The following is an 18149-nucleotide window of genomic DNA, read 5'->3' as shown; positions in this document are numbered from 1 at the left end:
TTTTTAAAATCAATTTTTAAAAAGATGTAAACCTTAAACATGATTTTTAGACTTACTCCTGCCAGGTGCTATCTTGATCTATCGTGCATCATTCTTACAGATTGACTTGTAGCTTGTCTGCAACCACCTTGATATCCATCATCCAACTACACCTAGCTCAAACCCTACGTTTGGACTTCCTTCCCTTGAGCATAGGATGTTGAGGGGGTGACATTTATGAGAGGTTTGTAAAATTAAAATAATGAGGGACATAGATAACGTGAGTAACCAAGGTCTTACCCCTGGGTATGGGATTCCAAAACTAGAGGATACAGGTTTCAGGTGAGAGGGCAAACATTTAAAAGGGCTCTGAGGTGCAATGTTTTCACACACGATTCATGGAATGAGCTGAAAGAGAAAGTGGGAGACGTGGGTACAATTACATCTTTTAAAGACATTTGGACAAGTAAATGAAGAGGTGAAAGTGAGGACTGCAGATGCTGGCAAGCATAGTTGAACATCCTGCTCCTTAGATGCTGCCTGACCTGCTGTGCTTTGCCAGAACCACACACTCTCAGATAAATGAATAGGCAAGATTTAGAGGGATATCGGCCAAGTGCAGGCAAATGGGACGAGTTTAGTTTGGCATAATTGGTCAGCATGCGCTGTATGATTCTATGACCTTATGTCTCTATGGAGTGAAACCCCCCGCCCGTTTCGGGAGTCCAGTTACCATGGTTTCAGTGACCTGTGGTTTACTGCAGCCCAAACATATAAAAGGAAACATTCCAGAACCAGGGACCAGGAGGCTGTCGGGAAGATACATTTCCTATTTAAATGATTTGGGTTTGCACCCATCTGCGGTTTCAGGCTTCTGCAGTAGGTCTTGGAGCATAACCCCCTTGGGTACAGGGCTCTACTGTATTCACGTTTCAAAGATCTCTATTTTCTCCTGCAGATCTTTTCATTGTGTCAATTTCCGAGTCATAGAGGAAAATAGAATCTTGTGAGCTATATTCCTTACTTTTGCTTATGTCTGTCTGACTTCACTTTAAAAATATGGGGTCGCCTGCTTAAATAGATGAGGTTATTTTTGTGTTCTTCCATTTGTAGTGAATCATTGGAACTTGCATTATAAATTTTAAAGGAAGGATTCTTGATAACCTTCCACTCCCTTGCTTATCAGAATTGGCAGGAATGTGGATTTCTGGTTACAATGTTTGTAACACATCATACGTTTTGTTAAAAAGCAGAACAGGTTTGAGGGAACAAATTGTTTATGCCTGCTCTGTGTTTCTATGTTCTGCCTTTGACATTTCCTTAGATACCAATTATCCAAAGTGCACAAACTTACCTAAACGTACCAAGGGTTTTGGAGAAACTCGGCAGGTCTAGCAGCATCTGTGAGAAGAGAAATAGAACTAACATTCCTGGTCCAATATGATGTTTGCCTTAACAAACTTGTTTGAGTGTGACAGTGTTCACTTTGGTCTTGTGCTAGCTTCTTCCAGTTACTGTTATTTTTATCATTCCATATTCTATGTTATCCCTTATGCTTGAAATACAAATTAACAATTAACTTTCTGGCAGTGTCTGGTGATATAGCTTGTAAATTAGTTCCCCATATAAGTAGATGCAGTTGGTGACTAGTAAAATATTTTGTGTGATTGATATTTTTGTCCACAACAATGTTTGCCTTATTTTGTGATCCTGTTTCTGATTTTGCAATATTTTCTCTACAGTGTACATAGTTGTCTTCAGATGCCTTGATTACATAAGGCTGGGGGGGCGGGACAGGTCTCAGTTCTTCTTGAAAAGGGCAGCAATGGGAATGCACCTTATTGGAGCAATCCTGTATAATTATGTTTGTCATTGATTCCAGAAGTGATGTTTTCATTTCTTGTATTAGTGAATTGAATGACTGAATCCATGTTTTCAGATGAAACTCTGTTACAAAAGAACAGAATGTGGTAAATCAATGACATTTAATACATGTCAAGTACTGGGAAAGACAAATGAGTATGTTTTCTTCATGGGGACCAAAGAGAAGTAAAGGGATTTAGTTACCCAAAACACATCCTGAGAATGTAAAACTCAAGAGTGTGCCTTTCAGCTGTTTGAGCCTGTCACACCATTTTAGATAATGGCTGATCATCTCTTTTTAATGCCATTTTACTGGTGAATCTCTCAAATTCACCCCCCGCCCCCCCAAAAAAAAAGCAAGAGTTATAACCTTAGACCAATGACCCAGCCACCTTTTTTTGCTCCTGTCATGCATCAGAGTCACTCAAATCACTAAAACTAAATTTGGAGTTGAATGTTGGTTTTGTCTTCAGACTTTTGTCTTAAGGGTATAAGAGTACAAAATGTTTCAATTCACAAACTTTATCTGAAATGCTACACTTGGTTTGGGTACCTACGTCAGGAAAGCTATTGCTCCAATTCCCAAGAAAGAAGTGGAACACTAAGCTATTAGGATAGATTATGCCTTGTATTCTATTGAGTTAAGATGGCTATGAAGTGAGTTAACGAAAATCTTTCAAGAAGTTTGGTAGGTTAAATTGTTTCCTGTTGACATTTTGAACTTTGCCATTTGGGTGTGAAATCAAAACTCATTTTTTCATTGCAAAGGATAATGGAGATCTTGAACTCGCATTCTTATGAAGTAATGGATGCTGAATGCTCATAACTAACATCAGCATATTTTTGGAGAGAAATCAGAATAAATGTTGCAGTACTCCAGCAAGACTTAGCGCAAGGACAGGATTCATTTTCCATTTGGGGACCTTGCAGCCTTCAACACACGATATCAAGTTCAATCATTTTAGAGCCTGAACAATTCTTTCCATGTATTTTGTTCACTGCCATGCCATGTGTCCAGTCATGACACTGGGTGCTTTCAGCACAGCCAACTCATTTTTATCACTCATAATCTCTGTTGTCACCCATCTAGCATTTCTTCTTCACTGTCTTACTATCAACAATTCCTTTATTTTCCCTCTGTGGGCTAGATCGTCACCTTCTCATTTCACTGACCATTTGTCATCAAGATAAAGTTCACTTTTCTTTTTCCAGATGCTGTCAGTTCTGACTAAGGGTCACGGGTCTCATAACATTTAACTATGATTTCTCTACAAATGCTGCTAGACCTGCTGAGTTTCTCCAGCAACTTTTTGTTTTTCAGATTTCCAGCATCTGCCATTATTTGTTTTAATTTACCAATGTATTTTTATCAGGTAAGGGTTGTAAGGTTATCAAGAAAAGGCTGGGAAATGGAGTTAAGATAAAGATACATGATGGTCTACTTGAGAATGGAACAGGCATAAGAGGCTGAATAGCTTGTGTTGTGATTTGAGGTTGGCAATGTCAATTGTTGGGAGACCTTTCAACTGATCTTCCCAAACCATCTGCAAGGATTGCTACTGGGGAGTCTAATGAGCTTCCTAGTCTTCAAATTCATTTCTCAGTTGATCAGATCTATTTATAATTATTTACGTGAGTTGATTATAAGAAGAGGAAAGCTTTGATCCATTTTTCACTGTCATTTGAGCAGGGTGCATGATCTTTATACACAGTGGAACTTGTACTGTTGGTGTATTATACTTTGATTGCAGTGGAGTAAGTGACACTTAAGAGTTTGGTGTTTTAGAACAGGTAATTTTTCCCTTCACTGAGTACTCTATTCATTAATGCAATCCCAAAGGCTACATAATTCTTTCTGAAGAATTTGGGAGAAATTAAATATGGTCTGTTTTGGCTTCTGTCATTTTTGATTTTGCAGCTCTGTATTTTAGTCCCAATTTCAGCACCTTTCTATTGTTCTTACAATTCCTGATACAATTCCTTCACGAGTGAATTTTTCTCTCTCTTTTTTTAAACACTAATATTGACCCAGAAAAGATATAAATGCACTGTCAATGTATTCCAAATTCTCAACTTGTGTGCTATTTTTACCCCTGTATTTCCTTTTAGCTGACTTAGTTAAAAAGATTAAATCCTCATGATCTAGATTTTCATCAGTCAGAATTTGTTTCCTAAATGCTGAACATTTACTTTAACAATTTTTAAAGCTTGTTATTCTCTACTATCTTCTGGCTTTAATAAAAGGGCATTGGTTTGAAGCATTAACTTACCTCGCACAATCGTTGTCTGATTTGCTAAGTGTTTCCAGTAATTTATTTCATTATTAACATACAAAAATTTGATCATTCCATCTGTTTCCAGAAAATATAAACTTTTCCAATCTCCGGCAATTAAGTACTTTCGTTTTCAGTGTTCATCTGGTTAAACTATTGCCTCATATTTGGGAATGTCCAGAAATCCGTACTGAACATGACATTATCTATAATTATAGAATGATGTCCTCATTATATTTGAAATTGTGATGAAGCCATTTTGGGTTTTTTTTTGCCCGTCAAGTAGCTTTTAGTGACTTGTCTACCAAGATCCACAAAGGTGGTGGTGATGTCATTATAGTTGCACCTGTCATTTTTATTTTTAGTTGTGATGTTATTTAGATTAGTATCTAGGATAATTCTACCAATTAATCTACCTTTTGTGGGTTCTGGGTAACTCATCTATGGAGTTGTATTGTGGAATATATTCCACACAAAAACCTTCTATAAATCAGCACTAAACATGTGCTGTGGTTTTAGAAGCCAGAAGAAAGTCATGTTGATTGTGCATTGTAAGGGGTGCACTTATCTTAGTTTTTTATTGAACCGTTTCCTGTGAATTTCCTTTCATTTGTTAATGGGTTGTGAGCATTAATGGCAATGCTATCATTTATTGCCCATAAATGTCCTTGAAGGTGATGGTGAGTTGCCACCTTGAACAAAGGGCAGCGTGGTGGCTCTGTGATTTAGCACTGCTGCCTGACAGCACCAGGGACCCGGGTTCGTTTCCCGCCTCGGGTGTCTGTCTGTCTGGAGTTTGCATGTTCTACTTGTGTCTGCATGGCTTTCCACCAGATGATCTGGTTTCCTGTCAATCCAAAGACGTGCAGGTCAGGTGAACAGGGCAATTTAGCATGGCCATAGAGTTAGATGCATTAGTCAGGGGTAAATATAGGGTATGGGAATGGGTCTGGGTGGGATACTCTTTGGAGGGTCAATGTAGACTTGTTGGACTGAGGGGCCTGTTTTCTATAGTGTAGGGAATCTAATATAATCAACTTTGTGAAAGGTCAGATAGGACTAGATTAATTTAACTCCATGTCCCTCTAATCCCTTCCTATTCACTTCCTCATTCCAGATGTCTTTCAACTGTTGTAATTCTACCAATCTCCACCACTTCCTTCGACAGCTCTCACTCTTTTTTTTAGGAAAAATGTTGGACCTTGGGTCCTTTTTGTCTCTATCTATCCCCTCTCATCCTGATGAAGGGCTCTGGCCCGAAACGTCGAATTTCCTGTTCCTTGGCTGCTGCCTAACCTGCTGTGCTTTAACCAGCAACACATTTTCAGCCCCCTCAACCTAAACCAATATTCTGTAGTTCTGGATTCTCCTATCCTGGGGGGAAAAAAAAGACCTTGGCTATTCTCTTTATTCATGCCCCTCATGATTTTATAAACCTCTAAGTTCACCCCTCAGCCTCTAATGCTCCAGAGAAAATAACCCCAGCCTGCTCAACCTTACCCTCAGCTCAAGTCTCTAACCCCGGCAACATTGTTGTAATTGTTTTCTGCACCCTTTCAAGTTTACAGCAGGGAAACCAGAACTGAATGCTGTATTCCAAAAGTGGCCTAAACAGTAACCTGTATTAGCTGCCACATGACATCTCAACTACTATACCAATGCATTGTCCAATAAAGGCAAACGTACCTAACACCACCTTCACTATCCTGTCTACCTGTGATTTCACCTTCAAGGAACTATGAACCTGCATTCCAAGGTCTCTGTTTGTCAACCCTCCCAAAACCTTACCACGAAGTGTATAAATCCTGACCTGATTTGCCTTGCCAAAATGCAATACCTCACATTTATCAAAAATTAAACTCCATCTGCCCATCTGATAAAGATCCTGTTTTATTCTGAGATAACTTTCACTGTCCACTACACCAATTTTGGTGTCATCTGCAAACTTATTAACTATACCTCCTATATTCATATTCACATCCAAATCATTTATAAGCAGAGGACCCAGTACTGATCCTTGTGGCACATCGCTGGTCACAGCCTCCATTCTGAGAAACAGCCCTCACCACCACCCTCTGTCTCATACCTTCAAGCCAGTATTAAATTTTTTTTATCCAAATAGCTAGCTCTCCTTGGATTCCATGTGATCTAATCTTACTAATCAGTCTACCATGCAGAACCTTGTCGACCACCTTGCAGAAGTTCATTTGGACAATGACCACCTTTCTGCCTTCAATCTTCTTTGTCACTTTGTATCCCACTAACTTATTAGTGTTTTGACAATTTCCCATTCACAAAGCTATGTTGACTATCCTTAATTAGTTCTTGCCTTGCCAAGTAAATGTAAATCTTATCCCTCCAAATCCCCTCCCACCAAATTGCTCATCAGTTTTTAGTTGCCTGGCTTTTCCTTACCACCTTCTTCTTAGTTTATGTGACTTAGTGCAGTTGTGGAGGGATTTCCAGGATTGAGTGAGTGACATGCACAGTGATATCATTTTTAAGTCAGGATGGTACGTGGTTTGGAGTGGAACTTGCAGGCAGCTTTTGTATATTCTCTGCCTTCTAGCTGGTGAAGGCAATGTGTTTAGAAAATGCGCTTGAAGGTGCTTTGGTTCGTTTTGCAGCTTTTTCGTGGTTGATACTGCTACACTATGTCAGTGGGGGTGAGTATTTAGAGGAATGGGTTGGTGCTAATCAGAGGCTGATTTGTCGATGCACACACATGTATATACTTAGTTCAAAGGAAGGTGGTTACATTCTCTATTGTTAGAATTGATTATTGCATTGCATTTGTTGTCCTTGTACAACCCAGGCCTGAGTGTTGTATAATCTTTTTTATTTCTGAACACAAGCTACCTGAATTCTTTCCCTCTGGAGGGCTGGTCAGCTGAAGATTATGATGATTGGGCCAAGGATACTGCTGAGAAAATTTAGGCTTTTTATGGTGCAGTGATAATATTCCTATGTCTGGGTGAGGAGAACCAGGTTCAAATCTTAGCTGCCTCAGAGGTGTATAATTAAAGTCTAAGCAGGATGATTAGAGAATTTCTACCTTGAGAATCTCTGGCTTTTGAGGTGCAGTGATACTGTCCCTATATTTGATCTAGGATGTGAGGTTCAAGTTTGATCTGCTCCAGAGGTGTGTAATAACGTCTTTTGAATAGAAAATAACTTGGGTCCTCTACTTTTTGTCATTTATATAAATGATTTGGATGCGAGCATAAGAGGTACAGTTAGTAAGTTTGCAGATGACACCAAAATTGGAGATGTAGTGGATAGCGAAGAGGGTTGCCTCAGATTACAACAGGATCTGAACCAGATGGGCCAATGGGCTGAGAAGTGGCAGATGGAGTTTAATTCCGATAAATGCAAGGTGCTGCATCTTGGGAAAGCAAATCTTAGCAGGACTTGTACACTTAATCGTAATGTCCTAGGGAATGTTGCAGAACAAAGAGACCTTGGAGTGCAGGTTCACAGCTCCTTGAAAGTGGAGTCACAGGTAGATAGGATAGTGAAGAAGGTGTTTGGTATGCTTTCCTTTATTGGTCAGAGTATTGGGTACAGGAGTTGGGTGGTCATGTTGTGGCTGTTGGAATCAAGACATTGATTAGGCCACTGTTGGAATATTGCATGCAGTTCTAGTTTCCTTCCTATCAGAAAGATGTTGTGAAACTTGAAAGGGTTCAGAAAAGATTTACAAGGATGTTGCCAGGGTTGGAGGATTTGAACTACAGGGAGAGGCCGAACAGGCTGGGGCTGTTTTCCCTGGAGAGTCGGAGGCTGAGGGGTGATCTTTATAGAGGTTTACAAAATTATGGGGCGTGGATAGGATAAATAGACAAAAGTCTTTTCCCTGGGGACGGGGAGTCCAGAACTAGAGGGCATAGGTTTAGGGTGAGAAGGGAAAGGTATAAAAGAGACCTATGGAGCAATCTTTTCACGCAGAGGGTGGTACATATATGGAATGAGCTGCCAGAGGATGTTGGAGGCTGGTACAATTGCAACATTTAAGAGGCATTTGGATGGGTATATGAAAGGGAAGGGTTTGGAGGGATATGAGTCGGGTGCTGGCAGGTCAGACTAGATTAGATTAGATTACTTAGTGTGGAAACAGGCCCTTTGGCCCAACAAGTCCACACCGACCTGCCGAAGCGCAACCCACCCATACCCCTACATATACCCCTTACCTAACACTACGGGCAATTTAGCATGGCCAATTCACCTGACCAGCACATCTTTGGACTGTGGGAGGAAACCGGAGCACCCGGAGGAAACCCACGCAGACACGGGGAGAACGTGCAAACTCCACACAGTCAGTCGCCTGAGTCGGGAATTGAACCCAGGTCCCTGGCGCTGTGAGGCAGCAGTGCTAACCACTGTGCCACCGTGCCGCCCAATTGGATTGGATTGGGATAACTGGTTGACGTGGACAGGTAGGACCGAAGGGTCTGTTTCCATGCTGTACATCTCTATGTCATCAGGGTAATTTATCCTCTTTTTTTTTCTGGAAGCTGACCTTACTGCAGATGTATATATTAAGGATTTACAATGATCTTTACTTAGAGTAATCTGCTTACTGGTCTCTCAATTCTGTGCAACCAGATGATATGTCGATTCAAAGCTTATGTACAGTTGGTGTATTACAGAGAAGTAAATTCATTTGCAAAAATTCAAAGGGTTCAACAACTATGTAAATATTCTTGGTTACCTTTACATATAAACATTTTTGATGAAAAAAGGAAGTCTTTATACTCATCAAAAGATGAAGTTTAAATGAAAAATGTGGCAAATGCTAATTTCCTAACTTTTTTACACAAATTGTTACAGCATATATTAACATCTGACAGCCACAGTTAAACTAAAACAAGCGTGTGTCTGGTGTAAATATGTGCCAAAAATTTAGACAGCAATGATTTTAAATTAATGAAAACTCATGGTTGAAGTATTCGATTGAGAAATTTCATTTGCTCCATTTTTAAATTCAAATGTTCAAAGACTGCTTGCATATTTGTTGTAATCAGAGACATCAGGGAATTGTTGCTTAACTATTCAGAGTAAGCCTTGCAATCAGCTTGAAAGTAGGAATGAATAATCACACAAGGTTCCAGTTTTCTTGTGCACAGAATCCATCCACAGCTGTGATGTTCGCTCACTTGTGAAAAACAGATGTTAGGAGGAAATAATGAAAGGTGAGCGGTGCTCCTAGATCATATAAACAGTAGTGTCCCCTTGAGCTCGACCTGCCATTTAACATGATCTGTGACCTACTTCTTACCTCTTTCCCATATTCTCGAATATCTAATGGCTATCAATTTTGGATGGAAATGTAACAGTAGATCTTGCACTACATATTTGTGGAGGGGAGTTCCAAACTTGTCAATGTTCTGTGAATTCACAGCTGAAGAGTCTGCCTGTAATGTTCCCCCCCCCCCCCCCCCCCCCCCACCATTGGTGAGAGTCTGTAGTGTTTTGAAATGCAGAGAGATGTGGATGTCTTAGTTTATGAATCACAGAAGGTTAGTGTGCAGGTATATAGCAAGTAATCAGGAAAGTTAATAAAATGACTTTTATTGTAAGGGGGATTGCAAGAGTAGGGAGGTTACACAGCACATTGGTAAGTCTGCATCTGGAGTACTGTGTACAGTACTGGTTTCAGTGTTTAGAGAAAGATGTTAATGCATTGGAAGCGGTTTACTAGGTTTTACAAGGTTTACCAAACTGGAATGAGCAATTACCTTTATGACTTGGCCTGTACGCTCTGGAGTTTAGAGTTAGAAGTGACTTAATTAAAACTAAAATCCCGAGGGGACGGAAGGCAGTATATACAGAGCCTTCAAATATTTTTAAGGTCGAGATAGGTAGGTAGATTTTTGATTGCCAAGGAGTTGAAAAATTACTAAAGGTATGCAGGAATGTAGAATTGAAGTTAAAATCAGATCGGGCATGATATTGAATGGTAGAGCAGGCTGGAAGGGCCAGGTGGCTTACTGTAGGTCCTTGTTAGTAACAAAACTTGCCTGATGCCCCTCACCTGTGCAGGAAAGCCAAGTAAGCAGGTCAGTAATGCATAAATAGAATATCCTGTGGGGACTGACGGTACCATCGTGTAGTCTTTGCAATATTATCCAGTCATTCCTGTGTATGTAGAGCAGTAGTGCTTCCCAAAAATAAAATGGTAAAGTAATAGATGCTGTGGCAATTGAAGAGCATGTCCATTACATTCAGGCAAGCTGATTGCCTACACAGTGTGTTGATTTTTTTTTCTCTCTCTCAAGGTTTCTTGGAGCAGTCTTTTCCTGCTGGACCCCATATGGCAGCAACGTTGCTTCTTTTGAATTTAAATTATTTCCATCTTCTGTGCAATTTAGTCCAAAAACCCCACTCCTTTCCAAATATCTAACTGCTGCCAATTATGTTACTGTGGCAGCAGTGAGGAAAAAATAGGTCTCCTACTGCTGTTATTTTTAGATTGATATCATTTGGTATTATTTTTAAATTGATCACTTCTGGTAAACAAATTGCCATTGCTTATGGATTTTAGCTACAATTGCAACATGGTATTAATGTGCAGTCATAGTTTCAATTTTCATTTGATTGTGAAGGATCAAACTAGCCTACTTATGACTTGCAACTGGATTCACAAGAATCAGCAGAAAAGGATGATCTAAATTCAGTGCTCTCCCTCTTTGCCAGTCTCTTTCTTCTCTCCCACTGCCCCCACACAATGCAACCACAGCTGCCAATCTTTTGCATTCCTATATTGGCTTAAAATTTTCATCAGTGGAGCATTTGTGAAGATAGGAACAAAAGCTGTTTAGGATGGTGAAAACTGACAGCAGTATTTGCAATGGTAGAGTGTGATCAATTTATGAATGTTTAATTCATGTGACATTTATTAGTAGAACCTTGAATGCAATAGTCAATTTAAAATATTTCATTTTTAAAAAAATTCTTGGAGACATATATCCAATTGAGTGGTAGGTCCAGCAATAAACAATTGTGGCCACTTTTCTCTAAACAATGATATTGTACAATATTTGACACTTCTTGGTCAAATAATTGACCTTCAAGCAATTTGATCATCTTTTTGTGGAATCCGATGTTGCTCTTCAGATTTGTTGCAGGTCTGGGAGATAATTTTCTGAATCAACTATTGGGAACTGGGACCACTTGTCTCAATGTATAATATAATATCTGTGGGGCTAAGTAGGGTTACAATTGAGCCATGTTTTCAAGATCATTGTTGGAATCAAAGGGGTATATTTTTGCCAATCCCTTTCATTCCAGGGAGCCTTTTTGTCAAGTTATCACTGAGTACCAGCAGCCCCTCTGTTATAACTAGCATTGAGTTCAAGTAATTCGTATTTGTAGACTAGGGTTCTGATGCCAACCATAGCGCTTTTGCCGGTGTTTTATTTTAAGATCCAATACAGTGTGGAAACAGGCCCTTTGGCCCAACAAATCTGCACTGACCCTCTGAAGAGTATTCCACCCAGACCCATGCACGTAACACTATGGGCAATTTAGCATGGCCAATTCACCTGACCACATTTTTGGACTGTGGGAGGAAACCGGAGCACCCGGAGGAAACCCACGCAGACACTGGGAGAACGTGCAAACTCCATAGACAGTCGCCTGAGGCTGGAATTAAACCTGGGACCTTGATGCTGTGAGGCAGCAGTGCTAACCACTGAGCCACTTGGCACAGAATGATGATCAAACCGTGTTTCATAGCTGTCTCTAATCATCATGCCCATTCGGTTATTTGAGGAGAAAGCCTAACTGGTTCGAGTTGAGGCAGGGTCTCTCCTGGACAAGATGCTATACAGTCAGGAAAATCCATCTTGCATTTCCCAGTAGATGTTACTAAAAGCACTATTTGATAGAGGCAATATCAGGTTGAAAATAGGTCAGTTAAGTTTTTGTTGGAGTGGGGTAGAAAGTATCTTTAGTTTAACACATATGTTGCATCCATAGTCCAAGATAATAAGTAAATATAATTTGCTCTTTTCTGTTCTGCAGCATTTTAAAAGAGTGCAAAGATGTGGAGCTCTCATTCAGTGACATGACCGTTAAGTCTGATTTCTTTAAGGGCACCAAGAAGGGAACGTTGTACTTGACCCCATACAGGGTAAGTTCTTTTTCAGTAATAGTCGTCTTCATACTGCATTACTGTTTTTCTTCACAGCAACAAATTTATTTCTATTGTGCTCTAAGCAAATGTCACCAGTGCAGCTGGCAGCTGTAGCCACCATCACTCATTTTAGGAATAAGTGCAACTTGGGGGGAAAAAAAATCAGACCAGGTTCATACACCATTTCGTTATCTCAGAGATAAATGAGTGGCTACATGAGAGGCAAGTGACTAGGAATACTGCAGTGAATAAATTGCCTCCTGACTCCCCAAAGCCTGTCCACGGTCTCCAAGGCACAAGTCAGGAGTATGATTGAATATTCCCTAGTTACCTGGATGGGTGCAACTCTAACAACACTTAAGGAACTTGACACCATCCAGGACAAAACAGTCTGCTCGATTTGGCACTGCATCCACTCCCTCCACCACCAATGTTCATTAACAGCAGTGTGTGCTATCTACAAGATGTACTGCAGAAATTCACCAAACCTCCTCAGCCAGCACCTTCCAAATCCATGACCACTTTCATCTGGAAGGGGAAGGATAGCAGATACATGGGAATGCCACCATCTTCAAGTTCCCCTCCAAGCCACTCACCATCCTGTCTGGAAATATATAATCATTCCTTCACTGTCGTGGGGTCAAAATCCTGGACCCATCCACAGCAGCAGTTCAAGAAGGCAGCTCGCCACCAGGGTTGGCAATAACTGTTGACCAGCTAGCAATGCTCACATCCCACAAGTGAGTTCCCTTTTCTTTTTAAAGAAAGGCCTAGATAAATGTAATATGGGAAGGGGACAGTATCCAGCTAGCCTGAGATGGTCTTCATCCACGTGATTGAGTAATTCGCTAGTACTTATTACTGAGGCCTACACTTGAAGGATGGGTACTCTAGTACTGGACAGCAATCAACATCCTTAGCACTTGGGCCTCCAGGAAATGGGAAGAGAAAATTGGATCTGGGTGTTTTTTTTTTGTTTTGTTGAATTTCCATGCTTTCGCTGTGTAATGGGAACAAGGTGATGAAACACAACATTGATTCTGGATGTGTGGTGTTTTTATTTCAGATTATCTTTCTTTCAAAAGGGACTAACTTCATGCAATCATTCATGATGCCTTTCTATCTTGTGAAAGACTGTTCTATTGAGCAACCTGTTTTCTCTGCGAATTATATCAAGGGAACTATTCGGGCAGAACCTGGAGGTATGTAAGATAATCCCAAGAAGTAAACGTTCGCGTTGGGGAAGGATTATGAGAAAGGAATGGCAGGACATTGATGTCAAAGGCATCCTAATTAAATCAAAGTCTTAACTGATTTTCTGTCACTTGCCCTTCTTTGCCACATTGACTGGAATGATAAACTCCCCTTTGCATCCATCTTGCAAACAAAACTAAAAGGAAATGTGTTCCACCAAAAAAAGTAATGAAAAGAATTTCTTTCTGGCTTCTTTATTGGATTTATCCAGTGCCTTTCAAATGGCAAACTTGTTATCAAATTGAGGAAAAATGACATCAATAAATACATGATTGAGAAAAGATATGTAGAAAGGGTTGGATGAAGTACAAGTAAAAAAGGTGAAGCTGCCATAGTCCCAGGGCTGGGAAGAAGGCTTAGAGTGTAAACACTAGTTGAGTCAAATTATCTCTTTCTGTGCTGTAAATTCTATGTCCTCCTGTAATATGCACCTTCACAAGGGTTAAGGTGAGTGTACTAATGCCGCACTTGGTATGAGCAAGAGAAGACAATTGAATAGCTTGGGGGTTTCTTTTTCTGTGGAGAAGCATATGAGACTAATTGGGAACCTAATAGGAGTGATCATGCATTTGGAAGAAAATAGGTGATGTTGCAGAGGTGTAAGTTATTAGTCATATTGTGAGCATGTAGAGTTTAAAACTCGAGTGGAAGAACAAACCAAAATGCCAAGGTTCCAAGCAATCTGTCATCTGTGAATGGTGCAAGGACAGTACATTTTTCTGGTGTTTTTAAAAAGTTGTGATTCATCCAGGGTTTAGAAAAATGATTCTTATTTGCATTAGAAACTCTTCCAGTGATTCCATGGATATGGTATTAGGGCATTATGATATTAAAATAGCAACTTGCGTTTATACAACACAGTGAAACATTCTAAGGTGCTTCACAAAGAGTGATATTGAGTAACATATATAAAAAAATTAAGACCAATGACCAAGGTGGTGCATTTTAATGTTGGGGGAGTTGGTGGCATACTGGTAACATCACTGGCTTTGGAATCCAGAGGGCCAGGCTAATGCATTGAGGATAATGGCAGTTAGTGGAATTTATACTTATTGATGAAATTTAAAATTGAAAGCAAGTCTCGATGAAGATGACGCAATGATCAATTGTTCTCAAACCTCATCTGCTACTTTTGTCACTCCTTATTTAAGGAAGGAAAGCTGTCACTCTTATCCAGTCCAGCCTAAATGTGACGTGAGACCCATAGCAATGTGATTGTGTCATAACTGTGCTTTGAGATGGCTGAGCCAAATATTGAGGTAAAGGTGGAAATAGAAATGGACAACAAATGCTGGCCACATTCCCTGAAATATTAAATATAAAATGAGTCTTAAAGGAGAAGAGAGAGAAAACAGATTTATCAAGTTAATTTTGCAAATTAGAGCAATGAAGTTTGAGAAAATTGAGAATAAACAAGAGGCCACATTTGGACGGGTGTGGAGATCCCTTTAATTTTAGGAGGAAATTAGGCAGTTCGGGTGCAAAACAGAGGTATTTGGAAATAACCGTTTTTAAATTGAGTTGCTGGACTAATACTACACGGGAGCCAGTGTAGGTCAATGAGCACTGTGATAATAGATGAATGGAACTTAATACAATTTTATTTGTTTCATATTTTGTGTACTGCTGGGAATAGTGTGGCGTTATTGGCAATTGTTTTTATTCACTCATGGGAGGTAGGCATCCCCATCCCTAATTGCCCAGAGGACATTGCTGTGGGTCTGGAGTTGCATGTAGGCCGGATCAGGTAAAGATGGCTGTTTTCTTCCCTAAAAGGGCATTGGTGAACCAGATGAACTTTTACAACAATTTACAATGGCTTAATGGTCATCACTGGACTCCTGGATGTTCACTGAATTTGAATTCCACCATCTGCTGTGGGATTTGAACCTGGGTCCCCAGAACATTTATCTGGGTCCCTGGATTAAAAGTCTAGCAATAATACCACGAGGCCATCATCTCCCCTGATGTGAGGAAAAATTGTGCTGACTATTTATTTTTGGACAATTCTATACACTGCTATGGGTCTTTAAAGTGCAAGTAAAAATAAAGTTAGAGTTTGAATTCAGGTTGTCAAACTCCGGTTTGTGTCCTGAGTTAGCTGATTTTCAGTGGGGTATCGTTAAGCATTGTGGTCCCATTTTCCTTTTGACGTTTCAAAGTGATTCAGGTGACATTGATATCTGGCGCAAAAATAAAAGTGGAAAGGTGGCCCAACTGTGGTTAACAAGGGAAATAGGGATCTTATTAGATCCAAGAAAGGGACATAAAATTGGCCAAAAAATGCAACCAATCTGAAGATTGTGAACAGTTTAGATTTCGGCAAAGGAAAACAAAGATTGACTTTAAGAGCGGGAAAATAGAATACAAGAGTAAACTTACAGGGAATATCAAACTGATTGCAAAAATGTCGATAGTTATGTGAAGAGAAAAGATTAATGAAGACAAATGTAGGTTCCTTTACAGTCAGAAATGAGGGAGTAATAATGGGAAACAGATTACAAAAATGTACAGCATGGAAACAGACCCTTTGGTCGGCATGGACAAGTTGGACCAGATATCCTAACCTAATGATTTTATAAACCTCTAAGGCTACTCCTCAGCATCTGACGCTCCAGAGAAAACACTCCCAGCCTATTCAGACTCTCCCTATAGCTCAAATCTTCCAATCCTGGCAACATCCTTGTAAATCTTTTCTGAACCCTTTCAAGTTTCACAACATCCTTCTGATAGGAGGAGACCAGAATTGAATGCAATATTCCTACATCTTGTATAGCCGCAACATGACATCCCAACTCCATTACTCAATACACTGACCAATTAAGGAATGCACGGGGGCAGAGAGTGTGTGCAGGTCAGGCAGCATTCGAAAAGCAGGAGAATTGACATTTCGGGCATAAGCCCTTTATCAGGAATGAGGTTTGTGACCCGGGGGTTGAGAAGATAAAGGAAAACAACATATTAAATGCCACCTTCATTATCCTATCTGCCTGCGACTCCAGTTTCAAGGAATTATGAACCTGGATTCCAAGGTCTCTTTGTTCAGCAACACTCCCCAGGACCTTACCATTAAGTGTAGAAGTCCTGCTCTGATTTGCCTTTCCAAAATGCAGCACCTCCCATTTATCTGAATTAAACTCCATCTGCCACTCTTCTGCCTGTTAGCCCATCTGGTCAAGATCCTGTCGTACTCTGAGGTAACCTTCTTTGCTGTCCACGACACCTCCAATTTTGGTGTTATCTGCAAACTTACTAACTCTCTGCCTCCCATGTTCGCATCCAAATCATTTATGTAAATGATGAAAAGCATGGACCCTGCCCTGATCCTTGTGCCACACCACTGGTTACAGGCTTCCAGTCTGAAAGGTCACCCTGCTCCACCACCCTCTGTCTTCTACCTTTTTGAGACAGTTCTGTATCCAAATGATTAGTTCTCCCTGTATTCCATGAGATCTAACCTTGCTAACTAGTCTACCATGAGGAACCTTATCGAACGCCTTACTGAAGTCCATATAGATCACACCACTGTTCTGCCCTCATCAGTCCTCTGTTATTACTTCTAGAAATTCAATCAAGTTCATGAGATATGATTTCCCACGCTCAAAGCCATGTTGACTATCCCTAATCAGTCCTTGCCTTTCCAAATACATGCAAATGCTGTATCTCAAGATTCTCTCCCAACAACTTGCCCACTGCCGATGTCAGGCTCACTGGGTTATAGTTCCCTTGCTTTTCCTTACCACCTTTCTTAAATAGGCACAGTGTTAGCCAACCTCCAGTCTTCTGACACCTCACCTGTGACTATTGATGATACAAATATCTCGCAAGGGGCCCAGCAATCACTTCCCTAGCTTCCCACAGAGTTCTAGGGTACATCTGATCAGGTCCTGGGGATTTATCCACCTTTTATGCATTTTAAGGCATCCAGCACCACTGCCTCTAATATGGAAATTTTTCAAGATGTCACTATCTATTTCCCCACATTCTGTATTCTCCATGCCCTTCTCCACTGTAAACACTGACGCAAAATTCTCATTTAGTGCCTCCCCCATCTCCTGCACATAGGCTGCCTTGCTGATCTTCAAATGGCCCTATTCTCTCCCTAGTTACCCTTTCTGTCCTTAATGTATTTGGAAAATCCCTTTGCATTCTCCTTCACCCTGTTTGCCAAAGCTATCTCATGTCTTTTTTTTTGTCCTCTTGATTTTCCCTCCAGTATATTCCTACTTATAAAATTAATCCTTAGAAGAGTATCTTTGCTGTTTATGCCTGACATATGCTTCCTTTTTCTTAACCAAAGCCTCAATTTCTCTAGTCATCCAGTATTCCCTATACCTACCAGCCTTGTCTTTATCCTACCAGGAATATACTGTCTCTAGATTCCTATTATCTTATTTTTGAAGGCTTCCCATTTTCCAGCCATCCCTTTACCTGTGAGCATCTGCCCCCAATCAACTTTTGAAAATTCTTGCCTAATTCCAATTTAGAATTTCACCTTTTAGAGCCAGTCTATCCTTTTCCATCGCTAATTTAAAGCTAATACAATTATGGTCACTGGCCCCAAAGTGCTTCCCCACTGACACTTCAATCACATGTCCTGCCTTATTTCCTAACAATCGGTCAGGTTTTGCACCTACTGTCCT

At 40.3% G+C, this 18149-nt stretch overlaps 1 protein-coding gene across 1 annotated transcript in view; it reads left to right on the top strand.

Moving 5' to 3' along the window:
* LOC132831347 (WW domain-binding protein 2-like) overlaps positions 1-18149 on the top strand; it is a 31648-nt gene that overhangs the window by 1056 nt on the left and 12443 nt on the right. Inside the window, exons 2-3 of the mRNA XM_060849437.1 lie at positions 12141-12249; positions 13319-13454. Coding sequence (XP_060705420.1) covers positions 12141-12249; positions 13319-13454 — 245 coding nt within the window. The remainder of the gene's footprint in view (positions 1-12140; positions 12250-13318; positions 13455-18149) is intronic.

This window comes from Hemiscyllium ocellatum, chromosome 33 (genome assembly GCF_020745735.1).
Source record: "Hemiscyllium ocellatum isolate sHemOce1 chromosome 33, sHemOce1.pat.X.cur, whole genome shotgun sequence".
Taxonomy (NCBI): Eukaryota; Metazoa; Chordata; class Chondrichthyes; order Orectolobiformes; family Hemiscylliidae; genus Hemiscyllium; species Hemiscyllium ocellatum.
The sequence above is the reverse complement of the archived record's forward strand: the minus strand, read 5'-3'. Positions and strand labels throughout refer to the sequence as shown.